At 41.3% G+C, this 21,760-nt stretch overlaps 1 protein-coding gene across 7 annotated transcripts in view; it reads left to right on the top strand.

The window, feature by feature from the left end:
• LOC102311757 (nck-associated protein 5) overlaps positions 1 to 21,760 on the top strand; it is a 177,153-nt gene that overhangs the window by 14,242 nt on the left and 141,151 nt on the right. The window contains exon 1 of one of the 7 annotated variants that reach the window (XM_042219814.1): positions 989 to 17,562. The exons of the other annotated variants lie outside the window; for them this stretch is intronic. Within the exon in view, the coding sequence (XP_042075748.1) occupies positions 17,485 to 17,562 (78 nt within the window). The 5' untranslated portion in view covers positions 989 to 17,484. Of the gene's footprint in view, positions 1 to 988; positions 17,563 to 21,760 lie in introns of those variants that run through there. 7 annotated transcript variants of the gene reach the window in all.

Genomic DNA, 21,760 nt, shown 5'->3' with positions numbered 1-21,760 from the left:
ACTCCTGACCTGCAAGAGAGCCTCAGTCCTTAGAGTCCGTACAGGAGAAACCAGTGAACATGCTATCGATTTCTGTAGTTTTACAGTCTTTTCTTTGGACGACAAGAAATGGTGAAAGTGTAAACAGAAATAAGTAGAATTTAAGTAAATATAAATACACCCTGGAAGAAAGAAAAGTTTATTTATACGTCTTTATGTATGCGTCTGTTACTTTGGAGACAAACTTAAATTAAACCAAACTGTTCTCACCTGTTAAGTGAGGTGTGAAATACATCCTAGACCCCTGAAGGTTCTTATCTATATCACATATTGTGATGTGTGCCACCTGCCACTCTTAAATTACAAATTTTGGTGTTTAGGCACCTACAAAACCTTATAAAAGCGTTGCATCACTTCATGATAGTAATATCTAATTTATATCTAATTTATATATGCAAAACTTGACTTATGTATGACATTTTGTAACATTGTCATGTTACCTAGCAACCACCTGCCAATGGGCTAAAATGACCCTTTATTAGTGTTTGTGCAACTATAAAACCTTATAAAAGTGTTGTGTTTAACTTCACAATAATAAAATCGAATTCATATGCTCAAAATTTGGCTTATGTATGATATATTTTAACGTCAACATGTTGCCTAGCAACCACCTAGCAACGGACTAAAATGACCCTTTTAGTGTTTATGCACTTATGCTCACTGTTAGTAGCATCTAAATATAGAAAAATGGAAATTAATACTTAAGACAATAATAAAAAAGAAAAGAAAAATATTTAGAAATGTAAAAAATAGAGGAGAATTTAAAAAGAAATTGAATGGAATAAGTGATAAATAAAAAATTGATAGAAATAATTAGAGAAATGTACATAGATTGATAAAGAAATGAATAAAATTGAGAATTAAACAAACAAAATATTGTAAGAATATAGAAATAAATGGGAAATGCATAAGTAACTAAAAATAAATAAATAAATGAATAAACTTTGAAAGAAATAATATAGCCTGGAATAAATGTAGAAGTATAGAAAAAAAAACCTTAATAAAAGTTACAGAAATGAAATTATGAGATGAATAATTCCTTTTTTCAAAAAATTATATTTATGCCAAACTAAACTAAATGGCCCTCCATACTTTTTATCTGTCCATGAATACATCTAACACGACGTTACATAACAGTCGGTGTTTTAACCCCAGCAGCACCTTTACAGTCACTTCACATCCAGGTGTCCACAGTCACTGTCCTCACTGAATCGTTGTTGCTAATCAAGGAAATGCAGGAAAATCTGTGACTGAAAGAATGTGATATACAACAATGTAAATTAGACAATTAAGAAAAAGTAGCTCCTCAGAAAACGGTCTTGATTTTCTCTGGCATTAACCTTTGAGTCTGTCAGTAATTTACTTCTTAAACTGAGAGTTGAGGATGTCGAAGATTCACTGTGGTGACACACTTAAATCCTCTTAGGAAGGCGAGACACTTCCTGGTTTATCATTTATTCACCGCGGTTTAGCTTTGTGAATATGTAACTTCCTTTGACACAGCACACGATGACTGGATGATGTCTGTTTTTCGCTGAACGTGTGATCCTTAGAGAACTTCCAGACGTGCCGATACGGGCTGATGTGAGACACACTGTGGCTTTAATTGCTTAAATTGGACACACAGCGGCCTGATTTACTGTGAGCCTGAATCTGGGTCATGTTTGTGATATGGCTTTATGATTCAACATGCTCACATTTGTCTACTCAACTATCCATGCATGCATTTTTTTCTCTCCCTTTTCCCACTTTCTCCTTTTTTTTATTAAATATATCGGCTTCTTTCTGCCTTTGGTATGTTGTTAATTTCACTCTCACTTTGTGTCTTTGTTTTCTCCTATTGGTTTCCTTCTTTCCAACTCAACTATTTTCTTCTCTCTCTAATGATTTATTCCTACTCAGGGCAGCAGGAGCAGAAGGAGCACTGGGTTGCTTTAGTAGTGGGACATGTAGATGCCTGGAGCATTTTTGGTAAAGGTCCAGTGTAGATCTGGTGGCAGTTTGCAGCAGATTTGATTCCATGCCATGAAAAGTGGAGCAAATCTTGAAGTTGAAGAAGAAGGTTATTATGTCGCTCGATACTCAAATATGCACATATTGCACGTTGCTATTGACCGTGCCGTCATGCCTTTAGTTAAATGAGGCTTTGTTCGACCGAAAGTAGTCAGTTCGAGGCCGACCTGCGTCTTTATCCTTCCAGTGCTTGATGCGGGACATGTTGTCCATGGCCCTTGTGGCCCAGCTGGCCCTGGCACAGATAAACCCACTAAGTCCTGTAAACACTCCTTTTCCTGGGAGGATATGAGGCTCCGATACATTTATTTTTTCAGGCATCTGAGAAAACACAAGAGGCGGTTTCTGACATTCCGTCAGACAACAGGCATGAGCGTTCATGCCCTCGTTTTCCTTCTGTGTCACTTGAAAAATCAGGCTCTGCTGGTTGTGTGACTGCAGATTAATCCCAGAGAGATGACCACTAGTTGTCCCCTTTATGTAAGATTACACCCATGTTTCATGCAGAAAGTAGCTTGAGTTTCATGGCCTGCTGTGATGATGAAATGTATTTTCCACTTGAGGGACGCCCCCGAAGGCTTTTTCAGTTCACACTAGCAACACAAAAATGAAGACAAAATGCCATATGTCAGCTGAGGAACAGGTAAAATATTTATGTCTGCTCCTCTTGGATGGATTACATGGCCTAGCTTCTGTCAATGTGGGTAATTTGGCAATCAGAGGGCTTGAATGTCAGTTACATATGTGCCGTGTTTCCTCATCGTACTCATGTTCCTGAGTTTGTTTGCTGAAAGCTGTCCAGAGCTCGAGCTTTCTGATTATGTTTGTGTTTGATGTATTGTAAATGCATGTGCAGGGAGTGGAGTCTTAGTCATTGTTATCAGCATTTTATTCATGTAACAGTCTGGGTTGGACTATATAATCTGCATCAGGTTATGTAGCTCAGTGATGGCCCAGAGTTGCAGCAGCAGCTCTCGCGAGTAACTGGGGCAACATTTGAATTACATAACAGCTGTGTTGCTGGGTTGATTCTGTGCTTCTATTTATTTTTATCATTTGATGCCCGCCTGCGGAGGAGACTCTCTTCGTCATGCTGGGACGTGCACGGTGAGCCCGACGGCCGTGGACGGTCCATGAGCTGCTGCTGCTATCTGCAGCCAGCCAGCTTTAAGTAGGTCATCACAGAACCTCAGTCAGAGGTCTATCCAACACAGTGGAGTCTAACACACTGGTGTGGTTCATTATCATGTCTGAGGATTGAGGTGCTGAAAATAAGATTGTGTTTGATGATGTTTCAGGACTCATACCTGTGTATCCTTTGGGGTGCAAGGTTTCATTTTAGGGTGCTGTACAGCAACCAGATGTGACCATCATTAGTGGAAAGGTGAACTGAGGAATTAGTGTTAAGTCACTGCAAACACACTCACAAAAGCTCGAGCAAAGACAACTAACTGCACATCAGTTATGTTATTTGTCAGATAACTGCATTAAACTTACTCTAAAAGAAACCAACACGACAAACAAGGTTGAAAAGTCCTGTTCAGTTAATTCAATTAGCTGAGGGGATGTGTAGCAGACAGCTAGCAGCTTACACATCCATCACTCAAAATGCCCATACCTCCATTAATGTATAACCATAATAACACTTAAACGGTTGAGTCATAAGCAAACTCACACCTTGTGCAGCTGCATGAATGTACAAATGACCTATGGAGAACAAAACTGTTTGTACCAGGCTGTAAACATAATTATTTCTGCTGTAAAGCTGAGCATTTTAATGTGGTAATCTGTGAGGACTGACTTGCTTTTGAAACGAGGCTAAAGGGCCCCCCTCCGCTTTTTTTTTTTTTTTGCATCTTTTGGCACATATGCATTGGTTTTATTTTTCCATTCTTCACCCAGGAGTTGCTGCTTGTTGTACACCATTAATGTTGCATTTTATCTTAATTAAAAACACACAAATGAAAAACTTTTACAGTTCAGGTGAGTTTAGGATATATTTAGTAAGTGTGCAGCACAGATATGTTCCTTCAATTAAAGTCTGTGAATCTGGCTTTAAACAGGATTCATTCAAAAGGAAGCTCCAAATGTGCTGGAGGTTATCAGCCGATGCAAATCTATTCCTGATCTGGTTCCAGTCATTCTTTGGTGAAAGCGCCCCACCTGAATTGCTGTCATCACAGCGGTGATTGCTTCTGCTCAGCAGTGTACACAAACTTCATCTAAAGTGGGAATGTAGAGAAAATACTTGGCAGATTGCTTGGAGCTTTGCCCGCTCTCACACCTATGTGCACCTGGTCTCACTGTTGAATTGTTTTTTGGAAACAACACAGACCTTGTATATTCAGCCTGAGATGAAAGGCCAAATTGAATCAACAGCACATGTATGTAATCACTACCTCATACCATTGAGCCCTAGTTTTAACTGGTTAACCTCTTGACATTCATGGGAAACCATCTGGTTTGGACTTGAGGGAGTAGGGGATTGCATATAAAAGATGGATATAGAAATTAAGAATTGAAGTGTTTTAAACCTGTAGTATTTCTAATTTTCAGCAGGGGAAGAATGATGGTATAGGAATCTAAGACAAAATCACTACTTTTCACTTCCTTTCCATATGTTCCTTGTGAGTTTGTGGTCTCAATCGCTCATTTCAAGTCCTATTTCATAAAACATGTTGTTAGAGCTCTTTAACATGCATAATAATGAGCTGCTAACTAAGGCTAACAGCAGCTAACAGAGGCTAGCAGCCGCTAACAGAGGCTAACACAGACAAAAGCAGCAGCACATACCAACAGAAAAGTTAATTATATCTTCAGCAACTCACCTTCGTTTCACTGTCAACGGTGAAAAGTGAGCTTCACTGACTCATCTACTCATATCAGACTCCTTTCACAAGTTTTACAGCCTCCTCCAAAGTAAATAGATGTGAACACCCGGCTGAGGTAAAGAGCGAATTGACACCTTAAACTCACTACAGATGAATAGTGATTGTATGGTAGGATTCTGCACTTGAATTGGGTTGGGTAAGAAAGTTGACTGCAATCTCCAAGTCACATCTACTGGTGAGATTTTACACAGTGTACCTTTAATTTTGTAAGCCATGGTCCTATTTAGCGTGAAATAGAAGATAAATCTGGGTATGCTTTTGTTTGTGCAATATCCCCAGGTTCTCCGTCAGGTACATCCTGAGCTCGTCACATCAACATGATAGTGAGGGCCAAATGCTCAGCTTTTGCAAGACATGCGTTGACAAGTAGCATCTAGTTTCTGAAAATGTGCTTATTTTTCCATTTATTATAATTTATTTACAACCCAACCCTATCTATAGGAGGTCGCTACCAAACTGGTGCTTATTAGAGAAGAGATTTACAGGAACATCACAATGGACTTGACCCCTGACATGCTCAACACTGCCAAAAATGCACTTCAGTATCATTGTCTTCTTTGCTTTGTTTTAGTGCATGTCTGCAGAAATTGCTTAAAGCCAATTCTCTTCCTCACTTGTACCCAAACAAAAGACCCTCATGTGCTTCTGTCTAAAATGTAGTGTCTAATGCATTTCCTAAAACAGTGAAGTAATAGCCAAGGATGTCTAAACTGGTGAGAGCATGTCCCTGTTTTCTCTTCCACACTCTTTTCCCTGCCAGCATTTATGATGTGCGCAGCAGTGCAATCATGCTCGGAGATAATTGATAACAAAAGGCCAAATTGAAAACACTCCGCAGGGGAGGGTTAATAATCAAGTGCTCCACATTACTGATTAAACGCTTGCTACATAGTTGTGAGTTGTATTGAGTAAACCGCATGTGGTAGTGCTTTCCTGTTTATCTCCAAAGTATTTGGATTTTAGCTAAATCCCCCTGGCTTTTGTCAAGCCGCCTCCTCGTATAAAGTGTTTTACGTGCTGATTTGCTGCCATGTTGTTGTATCGGCCTGTTTCATTGGCTCATTCCCCAACGGCGAAAATAAGACAATAAAACTGTCCCAAAACAAACCCCAAAACAGACAAATTAGTTTGGTTTATGCTAAATTTAAGTGCAAATGAATTAGATGGCATGCCAGCGTGGAGTCCGCTAGGCAAGACTGGATTTCCTCTCCTTCTTCCCCCCTCATCCTATTATAGCTGGTTGTTACAATGCAGAATGGAGACATAAAACTAAGCAGGGGAGCAGGCTTTTTAGCTGGATGGGAAGAAATGCTCAGTCTAATCTGATTGGCTCCCACATCGTCAGGCGGACAAATGGAGAGGTTTGATATTATTACTGAGCAGCTCAAACTAATTGAGTGTAATTATACAGTAGAAATCCACCGACAATGCCGTCCCCAGCGTGGGCCTCGTTCTCACGCCATGTGTATTACAGGGTGCCAGGCTCATGGGACGAGTGCTCACTTAGTGCTCACTTAGTCTGTCAGCTTGATTCTTGAGTAACTGGTGTAAAGTGTGGTTCTGAAGCCCAGGCTGATTGGACATTTTGGGTGGGAGCCAGTTACATAAAAAAGATTTCTTCTCGGACTGGAAAGCTCCTTTCTCTCAGAGTCTCACACACTTTACCTTGAGTGCTTAAATGAAGTTTCTCGGCAGGGGTGTACCAGCCTCCGGCCGGGTCTCTGACAGCTTCCTCAGCTGCCAGGTGACATACCGTGCATACCTGGGCTCACCGCGTGGGTAGCCACGGGGCCGCAGGGTGTGGGAACCCAGCAAACTCTGAGACACTCGTCAAGTTTGAGAGACTGAAGTAGCGGCGTTTTTCTGCTCTTGTCTCATGGGAACGTCTCTGCTCTCATGTGCCTGATGATGAGCGATTACAACCTTGCCATTTCCCTAGACTCCAGTCTGAAATCCAGAGGTTTCCCCCATATTCCACCACACGCTGTGGATAAGACTAAACAGCCTCCATCTGCCTGTAAAATTGGTTTAATAATTATTATCGTCTGGTTTTCCAACCTCCAAGTTACAAGAATATTAATGTTAATAGATAGCTTATGTTTTTATTAAAGCAATTATTTAATATTTTGTGGATAGTCATTATAACATCAGGGTCTCTTTTTTCATCATATACAAAAAAACCCCATATACCGTTTCAAATCTGACAGATAATTCACAAAGACACGTTATACATTTTGATAACCCAAAAAAGAATGTCTAAGTGTGGTTGTAGATAAATAAGTATAAAAGTGAGTCTGGTATCCTCATCTGGCGTCCTAAATCAACAGTTTCAGTTTTATGACTGCAAATGGTTTGAATATGGATAGTAGGCTGGATACTCTTGGGTAACCTAGTGCAAGGCATACACTTAGGGGCCTGCACTTAGGAATAGGCGAACAGTGATGTAGCCGGGCTGTTAAATGACTTTGTGGCACTGGCAGATTTAAAAAAAAAAAAACATGGTTGGAGACTGTTGGATCGTGTGCATTGAACTTGAAATCTTGTTCATATTTGAAATGGCTGCTTCCAAGCAACCCTGATGTATGAAAATGGTGATAAAACAGAACGAGACAGTCTTTCTGCTGTCGGTTTGTGATTTAATGGGGTCAAGTCGGAAATTACTTGACAATCTGTTTGTAATAATATGGCAAAGGTTGCAAACATGTTGCTGTCTACAGACAGAGAAATTCGTATTAAACAGAAACTTACATTAACTACTTACAATCACAGTCCAGCCGAAATGCAGAAATTCCTCAATAAATAATAATCTAGTTGGAATTTTATACATGGCTCAGCAATCTTGCTTTTATTTTGGAAAACAATCAGAATACAACTACTTGGCAACAATCTTAATCGAGTAACCAATTGCAAAGAGGCATGTTGCAGACAGGGCATGCTCATGCGCGCAGCTTGACTTAGATCACGGGTCTCCAACTCTAGTCCTCGAGAGCTAGTTTATCAAATAATGTCAGAAAATGAGTTCATTGCTCTTAGCAGAGGTTCAAGTACAGTTTAGAGATTTATTTCAGGTGAGCAACAAAAGATAACCTAGTTTTGCTTTGGGTGATAATGAACCAGGCTTTCTAAATGACCTGCTTATTCTCAGCTTGGCATGAAAACCTCTCAAGTGCCCCCTTACTGAAATCTCTGAGCCGTGTCCCAAGTTGCGTGCAGTTTGCCTGCTGAACCTAGGTCCACATTGTAAACAGCGCTATCTTCAAGGTTTATAGCTCATCGCACAATCAAAGGCGCTTTAATAATCAGTCGGAAAATAAAAGAGGAAGCTTTTGGGTTCATTCCAGTTTGATTAAAGAGTGTTTTTACTTTGTAGTGACAGTGAGTTTTCTGCTCTGTGTGCATCCCCTCTTGCCCAGGGCCCACTGCCAGCCCTTGTAATTGGACGTCCATTATCCATCGTCCAATGAGACCATCCTTTGTGTCCTTTGAGTTGAGGGGCCAATTATGAGCTCTCCTCTTCCAATCATGAGTGAGATCAAAGTTGATAGCGGGGCCGCGTGCTGTCAGAGTCACATGCGTTGTTCCCCAAACATTAGCGCTTTGCACCAATCTCTATTCAGCCTGTGGTTTCCCCTCTTTGGAGCCCAGTGCCAGAAAAACAGAGGTCTTTTGAGAGGCCTGAAGTCTGCACAGACAAAGAAAGGACAGTCTCCTCTCTATCAGCCAGCGTTATCTGCCCACACAATCAAACACGTTAAACCACTCGTTGTGTCCACAAATTTACTCTGGACTCAAGTGGAAGTTTATCAAGATAAGCAAGTCACACATTTTAGGAGTAAATTATTAGTTATTCAAGGAGATTGATGGTGAAAACATTATTTGTTTCAGTCTCACTGCACATAAGGCTTTGATTGTGCCACTGTTATGCCTTATACCACACTTAAAAGTGTGACCAGATCAGATGTTCACAGCTTTCCTGAAGGAGTTATGCTTTTCCTGGTCATGCAACATTTAGTCTTTTTTGTAAAAATCATATCTATATTTTTTTAAGTCTCACAAATTGTGCTTGTACAACCAAAGCTTGAAACTTGAATCATATATCCCCATTTATTTATGAAACAAGAATCCAGTAAAATAACATATGTATTCAAAATATATAAGCTTAGCAACCTCTTTGTTAGGTATACCTGTTAATGCAGAAATCGAATCAATGGCAGCAACTCCATTCATTTAGGCATGCCGGCATGGTCAAGGTGGCTTAGAGATTTTCAAACCAATCATCAGAATGAGTGAGCCAGTGGAGAAGAAAGGTGATTTAAGTCGCTTTAAACGTGGGATTGTTGTTGGTGTCAGATGGGCTGTTCTGTGTACTTCAGAAACTGCAGGGATTTTCCCACACACCAATTTCTAGGGTTTACAGAGATTGGTCCAAAAAAAGGAGAAAATATCCAGTTAGTTTTCTGGGAGAAAATCTGCTGGCCATACTGTTTTGGGAAGGCAGCAGTCACATAAATAATCACTTGTTATGACTAAGCTATGCAGAAGAGCACCTTGACAGCAACAGAAGACCACACCAGGTGCTTTAAAACTGAGGCTACAATTTGCACAGGCTCACCAAAATAGGACAAGATAGGTAAAACCTCACCTGGTCTTGATTTCTGTAGCAACATTAAGATAATAGTATCAGACTGGTGTGGGGGATATTTTCTTGGTACACTTTGGGCCCCTTAGTACCAACTGAGCATTGTTTAAACACTACAGGCTACCTCAGTATTGTTGTCCACTGTGCAGCCACTTTGTACTCATCTTCTGACGGCGTCTTCCAACAGCAACTTGAGTCATGAACATGACAATGAGTCCACTCAAATGGCCTCCACAGTCACCAGATCTCAGTCCAATAGATTCTCGCAGCAACTATGTGATGCTGTCATGTCAACATGGACTAAAATCTCAGAGGAATGTTTCCAGCACCTTGTTAAATCTTTGCCATTAGGAACTAAAGCAGTTCTGAAGACAAAATGGGAATCCAACAAGGTACTAGAAATGATGATGAGCTGTTTTCTTCCAACAATAACTTCTAAGGCCAGCTATCCAAAAGTCCTATCCTAGCAGAAGATGAATTTGATCCCACTGTGCCACTCTGCTGGAAATCTCCCCAGAGGGGACCCTAACTCACAATCCATGGCTTAGGAGACCAGTGTCTTATCCATTAGGCCAATTCTGTTTGTGGAAGGGGAGATTCTGGTCATGGATGTGTAAATTTGTAGCAGTTGATGTGCTGTCATGCCAACATGGACCAAAGTCTGTTTCTGGCACCTTTTTGAATCTATTCCATGAAGAATTAAGAGAGTCCAGTGGAATTTTATACAAAGCTGGTGTAGGTTTTAAGCTAATTTATTTTTTTCTATTGAAATAGGGAGTCAGTAATACAAGTAGATGACTTGAAAGGCAGCATTTGTGTTGACATTTTCATCTCAATGGGTTTTATCCAGTTTAGTCAAGGATTGAAAAAAAAACCAGTTAACAGATCCTTGCCATCTAATAAGCAGAGCCATTATTTCCATTGCTTATTCAAGGAGGGAAACTACATCACTAAGCAACCAGGAACTAGTAACTTAAAGTGTAGTCCATATAAATTTGGTCTTTTGAAAAAATTATAATTTTACTGTGGAGAAATGTTATTAAATGCAGTGAACTTGCGGCAGCTTTGATTTCAGCGTGTCTCACCATATTCATCCTCTATGAACGTCTGACTTTTACAAGCCCACAAAATGAAAATGGATTTATATTTCAAAAAACTGAAGTCATGTTTGAAATCATCAAAGGAAAGCTGGCTCCTGTTGGGTCCAGTCATTTTAAATTTTGAATAGCAAGAACTGTTACGGACCTATAAGCCTTTTCTCTGATATGTTTTTTTGTATATAGCTTAAAGAGTGTCTACTGCATGGCTCCCAACATGCATACTCTTTTCTCAGAAGCAGACAAACTTGAAACATGAGCCAGGCAGAAGGGCTTAACCCACGATGTTAACCTCGTCCACCTGGCATGGAAGATCCATCTCCAGGGATGTTTGTTTATCGTATGCAGATGAGGCACCATATTTGGATCAAACTGGTGCTGCAGGTTTGGGTTTGAAACTGACAGAGGGCGGCTAACAGGATTGGACGTGCAGATTAAGAGCCCAGTGAGAGGAGGCTGAGGAGGGGCTGCATCTGTCAGCAGAGAGGAAACCCACCTCCTCACCTTGCAGCTGGGGTGGGGGTCGGGGGGACAAGCTCCTTGTATAGCCTCCTGGCAGACTGGGTGTGGGTGTGGGAGGCAGAAGGTGGTGCGTCCTGGCTATTCTTCCGCACAGAGGCCGCCCTGTGATCACATCCTCCTCATCGGACGCTGAGCCAAACCCTCAGCTGGGCTCTGAGAGGGCTCTTTCATGCACGGTTTCCCAAGACCAGGGCTTTAAATGTGGGGAGCTGGCTTGTTGTTGCCACAGTGTAGTCTGTTCAGAGACAGAGGTCCCATTTTAGCCACAGATTTATCTGATAGGAGATCATGGTTTGCATCCTGTTAGTGTTTTTTTCACTTGTTTTTTGGCATTTTCTGACTCATGTTGTTTTAACTTGTAGATTTCTGCTTCAGTTTTCACTTTGCTGGTTGGATTAAGAGATAAGGATTGAAGCTCATGATGACACATGTTACGGTCGGCCTAAGATAGTGTGTCACTAACCAGTTCCAAAGGAAACCTTGTTTGTAGGTGTGACACGCCTTGAAAAAGTGCAAGAGAAAACAGCTGTCAACATATTTGTCCTTTGAGACCAGATTTCACAGGTGAGGTGTGTGTCTGACTCACTTTCGAGAACTTGAGACTTAAATGATAAGAATTCAAACACAAATAGCCCCGCCCAAAAGTGTACCCTGCTTTATCTTCTAATTTATTTCACAAGAGACCGCAGTTTCTTAAAATGAACAGTTAAGAGAGCTGCGGCCCACTTAAAAACCAGAAAATTCCACAGGGCCCACCCAATCTTAACCCTCCTGTTATGTTGGTTTCCAGGAACACCAATTATGGTCCTGGTTTAATTTGACCCAGGGCAAATTTACTCATCCAAAAGTGTCAGAAACACTGGCACTGATTATTTTACAATTTTCTTTTATAATTTAGATTTTTTTCGTTTTCTGTAGCGATGCAGATGACATGTGACATCTCTTCTGTTCTGGGTCAATCGGACCCGCAACATAACAGGAGGGTTAAATCTTCACTCACACGAGACAAAGTGGTATACTTCCTTTCAATTTTGCTAAAAAACATAAACAACACTGACTTTTGGCTATAGATTGCTAATGCTACTCACTCGTATATAAGTTAAGGCCAATGTGTGACCACCGTGGTACTGGGACACAAACGTTAATACAAAAGCAGTAAATATAGGTAATGTCAAAAACGAACCATCTCCTATGATTAATTCTCTTTGTATATTCATAAATAGATTGGTATAAATATATAACTCTGCATACCTATATTTTAAGGCAGTGAACCAACAATCAGACCACCCCCTATGAGTAAGCGCTTGGCGACAGTGGGAAGGAAAAGCTCCCTTTTAACGGGAACAGAAAGACTCCTCTGCCAGAACCAGGCTTAAGATGGGATGGCCATCTGCTGCAGCCTATTGGGGGTGAGAAGTAAGCAAAGAGAGCCTGAAGTTTCTAATTACTAATAATGAAATGCAATCCTCGGGCTAAGCTATCTTTGCCTGCACTGACTACAGGGATCTGGCTAGCTACAGGATTTTTAAAGCTGTGGAGCTGGGTCTGAACCTGGTCTCCAAAGCTATGAACAGGCTACATTTTTTACACATGTCATTGTTACTAAAGGAGCCTGAGGAATAACTAAACACTTGACACTTAGGAAGATATGCTAGTAGTGATTTGGCCAAGAGGTAAGGTAGCTATGCTCAGCTAGCATATCCCTAACGACACACGTGAGTGAATAGTATAAATATAAGTTGAAGTTGAGTCAGCAGATAATGTGCTTCTAATGTGCTACAAAACGGATCTATTAAACTATGAGATTAACCTGCAGAAAAACACCACTGTGTATAGCATAGGGAATAGATAGGATACCGCAGTGATCCAGTAGCAAGGTGCCACGAGAGGAAAGCAGGTCTTCACTCTCTATACCCAGATGCAGGAAAGATAAAGTTTATCTTTCCTGGATGGATTATAGTGTTTATGTTTGATTGAATCTATCAGAAAATGCTGGCTCATGGTCATCTCACAGATGAAAAACATATTGATAAAATAGTATATGAATAGCTGGTGCATATTTAGTAGTAAAATTCATTAGTCGGAGACAAAGAGTTGTTGCTTGATCCTTCAATAGGGGCTGTAGCCAGCAGTTATTTTTACTGTTCATTAATCTTCCATTTATTGTCTTAAAAACATTGAAAACTAGTGAATTTCTGCTTCTGATCTTAGTTTGCAGTTGCTCTTTGCATTGGTTGGTGGTCGTGAGGGCCACAATGACCTCTGAATCACTTACCCTCTGCCTTCCTGGGCGCTCTGTCGCACCTTTACTGGTCTGGCTTGTCGGGTGAGTTCCTACAGAGCTTCCTCGCACCTGGAGAAAAGGGTTAAAGGTGAAAACTGAAAGTGTTGGGGGCTGGTTGATTTTTCTTCATTGGTTTCATACATGATGCACACGCTTTGGAATTTGACTACCTTGTAATTTGCAAATAGTTTCCAACTTGATAAATTATGTAAATTATTTAGTAATTCCTACCTCACTGCTGTCTTATGGCCATTCCAAACACAATAATTGGCCTTAATTTATAATATTATATTTATGTTATTTCACCATTAATCTCATTGCAGCTTTGACAAATGGACTGTCTCATTTGCTAAAGATCTATTACTAAAACATTCAGTCATTCCCATCCAGATTAAATTTTCGGACCATTCCAGACCAAAACCATTATATGGGCATTAGTGTCATGATGCCTTTTCACTGACAAATGAAGCATCCCTAAATTGCCAAAGGATGCATTATGAAAATCTCTGTCTTTATTATAGAGACATGGATCCTCATTTAAGTGATAAAATGTTCATTATGTGTTCTGCATAGCTTTGTATTGTGTAATGGCTCACACTGGTTCAATGAACAGATGACTGGCAGCACTGGCGTCAGTCAAATAACTCATCTCTAAACCAACAGTAAAACCACAATAGAATTCAAAGTACTTTTCTATTTAATTAAAGTTCCATTACCAAATGAAAACTGCTTTGATGGTAAGCGGTTACTCATCTGCAGGAATGCTTTTGGGCAGGGCAATGATTTTGCACCTGCATCACCTCTGTTTGCTCCATAAAACCTGGCCAGTGTGAAGATTCTGTCAGATGTCATAAATTCCTCTGCGAAGCTCGCCCAGGCGTCTGATGACTGATGAGTTTGTAATCTTCGTTTGAACAGGAGCACCACCTGCCACTCATCTCCCATCAATCACAGTGATAGCTTAAGGTCATGAGCTTTATTCTCTATTGGAAAAAAAAGCATAGCTTATATAGGTCAGCAGGAGCAGGACTCATATTCATGGTTTGCTGCTATGCCAGCTGTAAAACTGCACATGTATGCTTTTTTTTTTGGTGATTTATACATTTGCAAAATGTAACTATGTCATTTTAGGAGATGTCAGTGGAAAAACTCCTCTGAAATAGTCCCACTGGAGCTTCTAGATCATGTAATTTATACCAAGCAGCAACTGCCAGGGCTGAAAATTAAAGTCAGCTCGGAAGTGCCAAAGACTGCAGTTCCTCTGGCTCCAGAAGTGAGTCAGCCCCCATAGGCTCTAATGTTGAAAAGCCAAATGTTAAGGCAGAAATAAACAAGTTTTTAGCCTGGTACAAAAACATTTTGGTGTCTGTAGTTCATTTCCCCCTTTATGGCTGTTGTACAAGAGGTGAATTTTTATATAAATCCTAGAGTCACTGAACACCAGATTTTTTTTAAATATATAGTCAAAATGATTGCTGCTTGTTAACAAAGCTTGGCAGCATTAACTTATAACTCAACACTGTACACGTTTGTACACAAGTGATAACTTCTGGCTCCAAACCCCACCCAAAAGATTGTGAACATCAAAAAGGCTAAATTGAGATCTGCCAGCCAGTGGGTGATGTCAAGGTAGCAATGTTTTTCTTTTATATATATGGTCTGTGGTATATACGTTATATAGTTTCACTGCTGGTTGAAATATTGAAGCCTGGCTGATCTTATGAGTTCAATCCTTGGTGCAAGATTTATAGTAAGTATGTGAACTGTCTACTTAAGAGTAGAATCTGATTGATATAGGACTTTTAAGACAGATACAGATTTTTGCTGATTTAAAGCCAATCTAGCAGATCAACAGATATTTTTTTTCTTTCAGACAAACAAAACCAATCAAGAATTCCCCAAAAGTTGTTATGTGTAGTTATTTATGAGTCCTTGCTAAGATAAAACGAGAGTATAGTTAAAAAATACCTTTTTGCTTTATTGTGACAACAAGCCAAGGATTACTCCGTTATGTTCTACGGAAATCTTCTTAGATTAGATTTTTGTTGTGTTCGTGGTGTTTTCAAGCATGTGTGAACATAAAAGTTGCAGAGTGCTCTCTTATGGGCAATGTAGCACCAACACGGTCTCTTCTTTGCTTTGCATAAATGCAGACACTGATAGTGTCAAATTGCTAATATATCCACTTATATATCGGTCGGCTCTACTTAATAATAATTTCCTGGTTTTCATACCCAGAAGTCCAAACTTTTACACCCCTCAATTTCTAACAACTTTTCCAAAAAGGACAAAGACTCAGTGGTCAACGTTTTTGTAGTTGACACCATTAAATGGTTAAAGTTTGAGAATCATACTGAAACTTCCTACAGACCAGATAGGAACTACATCAATCAGGCATGCAAAAATAAACTACTCTCGGTGTACACTTTAGGAAGAAATGTAGAAGTTCCCCCAAAACCACTTCCACATTTTTACACTCTGAATGAGAGAACTGCCATTATCTATTGTGTGGCCTACTTGACCAAACCACTGTGAGTAAATCCAAAGCCCCATCTTGACATTTGAAGTTCATTCTCAGCATGTCACTCAGGAAACTGGTCAGCGGAGGTGGCAGAAGCTGACTCGGGATCTTGAAAACAACGGAAAGCGATCTAACCCAGAGGTCAGTTTAGAGGCTGTTGTGGAACCTTTTGATGCGATCACGTGATCTTCCTTGGCAGCTTGAGCTGTAGATTGTCACGTACCTTGGAAACGAAGGTCTAGAATACTTTTCCAGGGTCCAAACTACATTTAAGTAACTGTTTTTTAAGCATGTGACCACAGTGAATGGGCTTTATCAGGGCAACTGTACTAAAAATGCAGATGTTCAAATGTTGCCTCTGACCAGTGTCCTTATCATCTAATATTGTGGCTAAATAACGAAGATTACTGCTGTGTTTAAATCAATATGGAGACAGTAGCCAATATATTAGGATTTGCACTGTAGCCAACGGAAATCCAGGCCAAGACTTCCTGTTCCGGTTATTGTATTTGAATGCAGATAAATTACAAAAGGTAATAAAACAATGGCCAGCCAGTTTGAGATTGCATGTCAGCTTGTGTCTGCTTTCAGCTGCTCTCAAGGCTGTTGCTTTACCTGCATGCAAATAAATTCTCAGCGAATGTGTTGAGTCAATAGGCAGTAAATTGCAAATAGTCCCCAGAAAGCTTCAAAGTACCAAAACTTTTGCTCCTTGTTAATTAAGGTAGATAAAAACAAGTGGTTTATAAAGACAGGATCTGTCCTCTGACCTTCCGCTTACATGTCTTCCAAGTAAAATGTCTGCAGATCGGCACAAATTAGTTTCCTGCAAGAGTTCACAAGTCATAAGAGCTGTGATGCTGAGAAACAGTCGTTAGGCGAAAGTCAGAGAGGTGCTTCATTAGCTTCTTTACACTTACATGGCCTAAGATTGTTGCCAGCGGTGGTAACAGCAGTGGTAATACTGAAGTGGCAGAAGTGTGAGTTTCTGGTCTGAAGCTGGAGTCGCCAAAAACGGGCAAAACCGCCAACTCAGAGTCTGAATCAGACTCCTCTGTGTGACATGAGTTAATGTTTTATGTCTTCACACGCACTCACAAACACCAGCAATTCACTGCTTCAGCCACAAACATGTAAACATGAGTGCACACACAGTCTCCTGGGTAACTATGCGCTGTAGGTCTTGCCCAGGTGATTTAATCCAGCCTGACTTTGCTGGTTAAATATTGACAAAATGCCGGTGTGGCCTCGCCGAGGAGAGAACTCAGAAGAGGCACTTTGCTGCCAGGGCTGCACGACTGCCTGCTGCATCATCATTCCAACACACACACATACACAAACGTGCGCGCGCACACACCGCTGAATGCAAACGCACACATACACCCAGTGGCAGGCAGCAGCTGAGACTCAGCTAGGGCAGAAGTGTGGAACCAAGCGGAAGAAGAGGAAGCGAGCACACGAGAGACAGCGAGCGCAGGATGAGCCAGTTCGTGGACCACGGCGTTGTGTCGGTCAGCGGGAGGATCCGAAGCATCCCCCTGCTGGAGCTCCTCGCGGTGAGTGCCGGTCCATACGTTCACCCCCCCCCTTTCCAACCCTCCGCAAGCAAAGGAGGTATCTGGGGCAAGAGGAAGGCTGTCTGGAGCTGGATGTAGGTCTGACTGGGTGATAATCAGGCTAACATCCTGCCCTCCAAACCCAACTATGTTGCTTGTGCCCCAGACAGGAGGCAGGAATTGCCCTGGGTAAGAATTTCAGGAGGGAGGAGTGAGAGATGTTGATGGAGGAAATGTTAAAGCCAAGCAGAGAGCAAAGGGAAGTAGTAGTTCAAATCTGGAATGTGCGTTTTGTATTTGCATCTTTGGTCTTCGGCTAAAGTGGCTGTTTGTTGACTACTTTTAAATGTATGTGGCTCTCTAAGGATGCTCTCTGTTGGACTGTCGACGATTAATCAAAAAGAGGAATCAGAGTGTTTTGAGCCTCTCTTTGCTTTTCACTGTGTGCATGTCCAAGCCTCGCAAAGTGCACGGGAATGCCGGAGTCCTCGGCAGCGCGTCATGCATCTCCAACACTTTACGTGTTTCATATGTAGGTCACTCGCTGGCAAGCTATGACTACTACTAATTAGATGCGAGAATTGAGATTGTTTTACATTTCTGATACCCCTCCAGAAGGTCTGAGTCAGGGGACCTGCTGCCATCTGTACTTATTTACCCCATGTGGTTGAGATGGATCGCAACATGTGACAGTTTATTAGTAGGATGTGGTGATGGGTTTGCATTTTGGGGAGGAGAATCCAGCATTTGAACTTCTTCTGGCAACAGGAGATCTAAAAATACACCACCTTTTGTTGGAGGATGCCTTTCAGATATGACAACTCTTTGATGCTCGACTCTCTGTACTCTCGGATGGGTTTATACGTTTTGAAATGGAAGACATGCAGTGCTTATTGGATTGGCAGGAAAACAGGGAACACAACAACAGATATTTTGTAAAAAACAGATTACTTTAGAGAGGATTTTTAATCTTTACCCGTCTATTTCTTTCATTCTCTCTGTCCTTCTGTAAATTCCTTTTCTGGGTTAGTAAGCCAGAGGTGTTTTGTGGAAATCCAGGGGTTCTTAGCCTCGGCCACTGCTCGGACACAATTATGCAGACAAATGTCTCCGCTGAGCTCCGAGACTCCATATATCCTTTATCTAATTACATTAACAGGAGCTGGATAGTGACTAATGGCTCGTGGAGGGGAAGGAGGGGGAAGCAACACACGACGAGCTGGAGAGGGCCGCGATGCATGATTGCATTTTTCCATCCTATTTCACTCTCTCACTCTTCCTTGCCCAGATCTCTCCCTGTGCTCCTTTTAGAAATCCCCCCCTCAACAATCCCAAACCTCCACACATGTACATACAAACATACGCACACGCACACTCAGTCCCACGAGTCTTTTTCCAGCCTGAAAGACTTTTATTTTGCAGAATACGTCCTGCTTTTTCTTTTTCTTCTTGGCCGTTATGCAACGCGGCATCAATGTTTGCATTATAGCGCTCAGTATTTCAGCACCGCAGTTTCAATACTGACGATGTACTTAAAGCCTAAATCAAAATAAAGCTGTGTCAGGGCCACGAGCGACTCTTCCCCGTTAACGTTGCTTTTACTGTCAATTGAATGAAAGCATTAGGCGCTCTGAGGCCGAGAGCAAATGCTGAGTTTTTGCGCTCCGTTTGCTTGCGAAGCACCTTAAAAGACCAGGAGTGCTTTTTTTTCTCCCTTTTCTTTATTCTCCTCAGCTGGCAATGACTGTGCTGCCAAAATAAAAGCTCTCCCTGTGGCCATAATGAAAATAAAGATATAACAAAGGACAAAAAGATCCTTTCTGTACTCAATATCCATCTCATTTTGCATGTTTTCATCCATTACATAATCCCAGGCGGACCATAATAAGCGTACCGTATCAGTTCCCTTAATCGTTTCCATTTTTTTTAGTATTATGCAAGATGGAAAGACTTGCTGGAAGCAGCTATTATGTTGAAAACTGTGACTTGCTAATGGTTTAAAACCAAGCGTGCTAATACAAGTAGTTTTTTGCATTTCATGGCTTATATATTGGAGGTCATTTATCTGAATTTCAGGAGCTGGAACACACCCCAAACACTCCCCTTCTGGTCATAAATGCCTACTTGCATCAGTTACACATTTACTCTTGTTTTTATACCCCAACCTCCCTCCCCCTTTTTCTCTGGTTGTCAGCTCCTCTCACAAGTATCACGATGAGGCCTTTCCCAAACCAAAGCTAGTGACCTAGCTTATTTCTAGGGGTGAGGGTGGGAACTGAAAAAATACTGATTGAGGCAGTTTTAAAGAAATTATTTCTGCAGAACATTACAGCCATACACTTTTATTAGTGTTCTTCTCTCTGTGTTATTGTAAGTTCTTTATAGTGTAACGTAATGCGACTCAAGGTGACTGTTGTTGTGATTTGGTGCTAAACAGCAGGTTATTAGCATTTAGCCAAAAAGCAACACGTCCCAATTGTTGCATCCTAAAAGCAGCTGTGCGATAGCACACCTGTGCCTCGGCAGTGAGCGAACTACTGACTGAATAAACGAGGGTGTGAGCCTGGACGTGACCTTTGTGTTTTGATGGAGCTGAGCTGCCACATCGCACTGCACCGAGAGACAGAGATGAGCTGCTCGCAGCTGCAAAACATTAAAACTAATTATGGGTGGCGGCGAGACGGCTCGAGGAAGAGCTCAGAAAACAAAACAATATAAATGTATGAAATCTTTGGGAAAACATTTTGCTTTTCCCGTATGATGTTTAATTAGCAGCGGCATCCAGAGTCACAGTTTGATGGTGATGATGATTGATGGCAGGCATCGTTTCTCGTCACACAAAATCAGTAAAACCACCACTGTGACTTTTCAAATGCGCTGGTTACGGCATCCCGAAGAGCTGATGTGGTGTTTTTAAAAAATGTCATAAGAAGCGTAGTTGGTAAATGATTTTAAATCGCAGCGTCATCTACTGTCTTTTAATTATCTTTCCCCGTGGTCAGTGAATAAATCTGGTGTCATTAGTTTCCTGTTTTGTCCTTGGAGGTTTGCAGCAGGCTTACAGGAGCTCAGCAGTCTACTGGCTCACATTACTTTATGCTAATAACCCCCAGCTGCAACCTGCACCACCCTCCTGCCTCCCTGCCTTGCTTTTGCTGCCTCACACACACACACACACGAGCCCCCGGGACAGTCACGGGAGGGCCATGAAAAGGAAGCCGAGATGATTAATTAACTCTGCCCTCGTTTTGATACCGCCTTATTGGCTTTCAACAGCCGAAACTCGGCTTCGGAGCTTTGCATACATTATACTGTCGCCACAACAGCTACCACCCAAAACAGGCACACAAACACACTTCCGAAAATATCGAGGTCACGGTGTTCACTGGTGCTGCGGTGAATACGCAAAATTTCAATTTGTGGGCAGGTAGTGTTGTTCAGCAGAGAGATTTAGGTGAGTTGGTTATAGTGAACGTTGGGTTTTTCACTTACGAGAGAGAATCTGCTCCTACGGGAAGCCAGCTGTCAGACACTGACAGATATATCGATCTGAGAATGGTTGTAATTATAACTGTTGAAGCTGCAGCGATGCGCAGTCGCACAAGCGGGATTTACTGTCTTTCACGTCTTGCTCAATATCCCAACAGTTACTCGTAAATCTGTGGCAGACTGTCGTTGTCTCTTATATGACCTTCACCAGAAAATCAGTCGTGAATACAGTTGCCTTTGAAAGCGAGCACAACACTGTTTCAAGAAGCTGGGTAATGATTTACTTTCAGTTATACAGTTCAGAAAATTCATGCTTTTTTGCTCCAAAAAAAATAATCAGCAGAAAAATTGTGTTTTGCTCAGAAGTTGTGGTTGTTATTAAACGGTTGCACAAGTTTAGTGTAGAACTTAGTGCCCAAAGAGGATCCAGGACACACTATATGGACAAAAGTGCTGCTTCACTTGCACAGTACCCCTACAGAATCTGCTCAGCAATGGAAATCAGTGGGATGCTAATGTTGTTTAGCTAAAGACAGACTTAAATTACAATGAACTTATTAGAGAATCTGGATAGCTGAACCAAACTAGGCACTAAACTAGACTACTCAGGACTTGTCTGTCACTCAAAGAGGCCCCACCCTAAACAATTTTAAGCTTTCGTACACTTTAAATTACTGAGTCATGTAAAACTTCCATGTTATGTACAGCT

This window comes from Haplochromis burtoni, unplaced genomic scaffold (assembly GCF_018398535.1).
Source record: "Haplochromis burtoni strain Fernald_Lab_line unplaced genomic scaffold, NCSU_Asbu1 Contig_38, whole genome shotgun sequence".
NCBI lineage: Eukaryota > Metazoa > Chordata > Actinopteri > Cichliformes > Cichlidae > Haplochromis > Haplochromis burtoni.
Note: the sequence above shows the minus strand (reverse complement) of the source record. Positions and strands in the feature narration are given on the sequence as shown.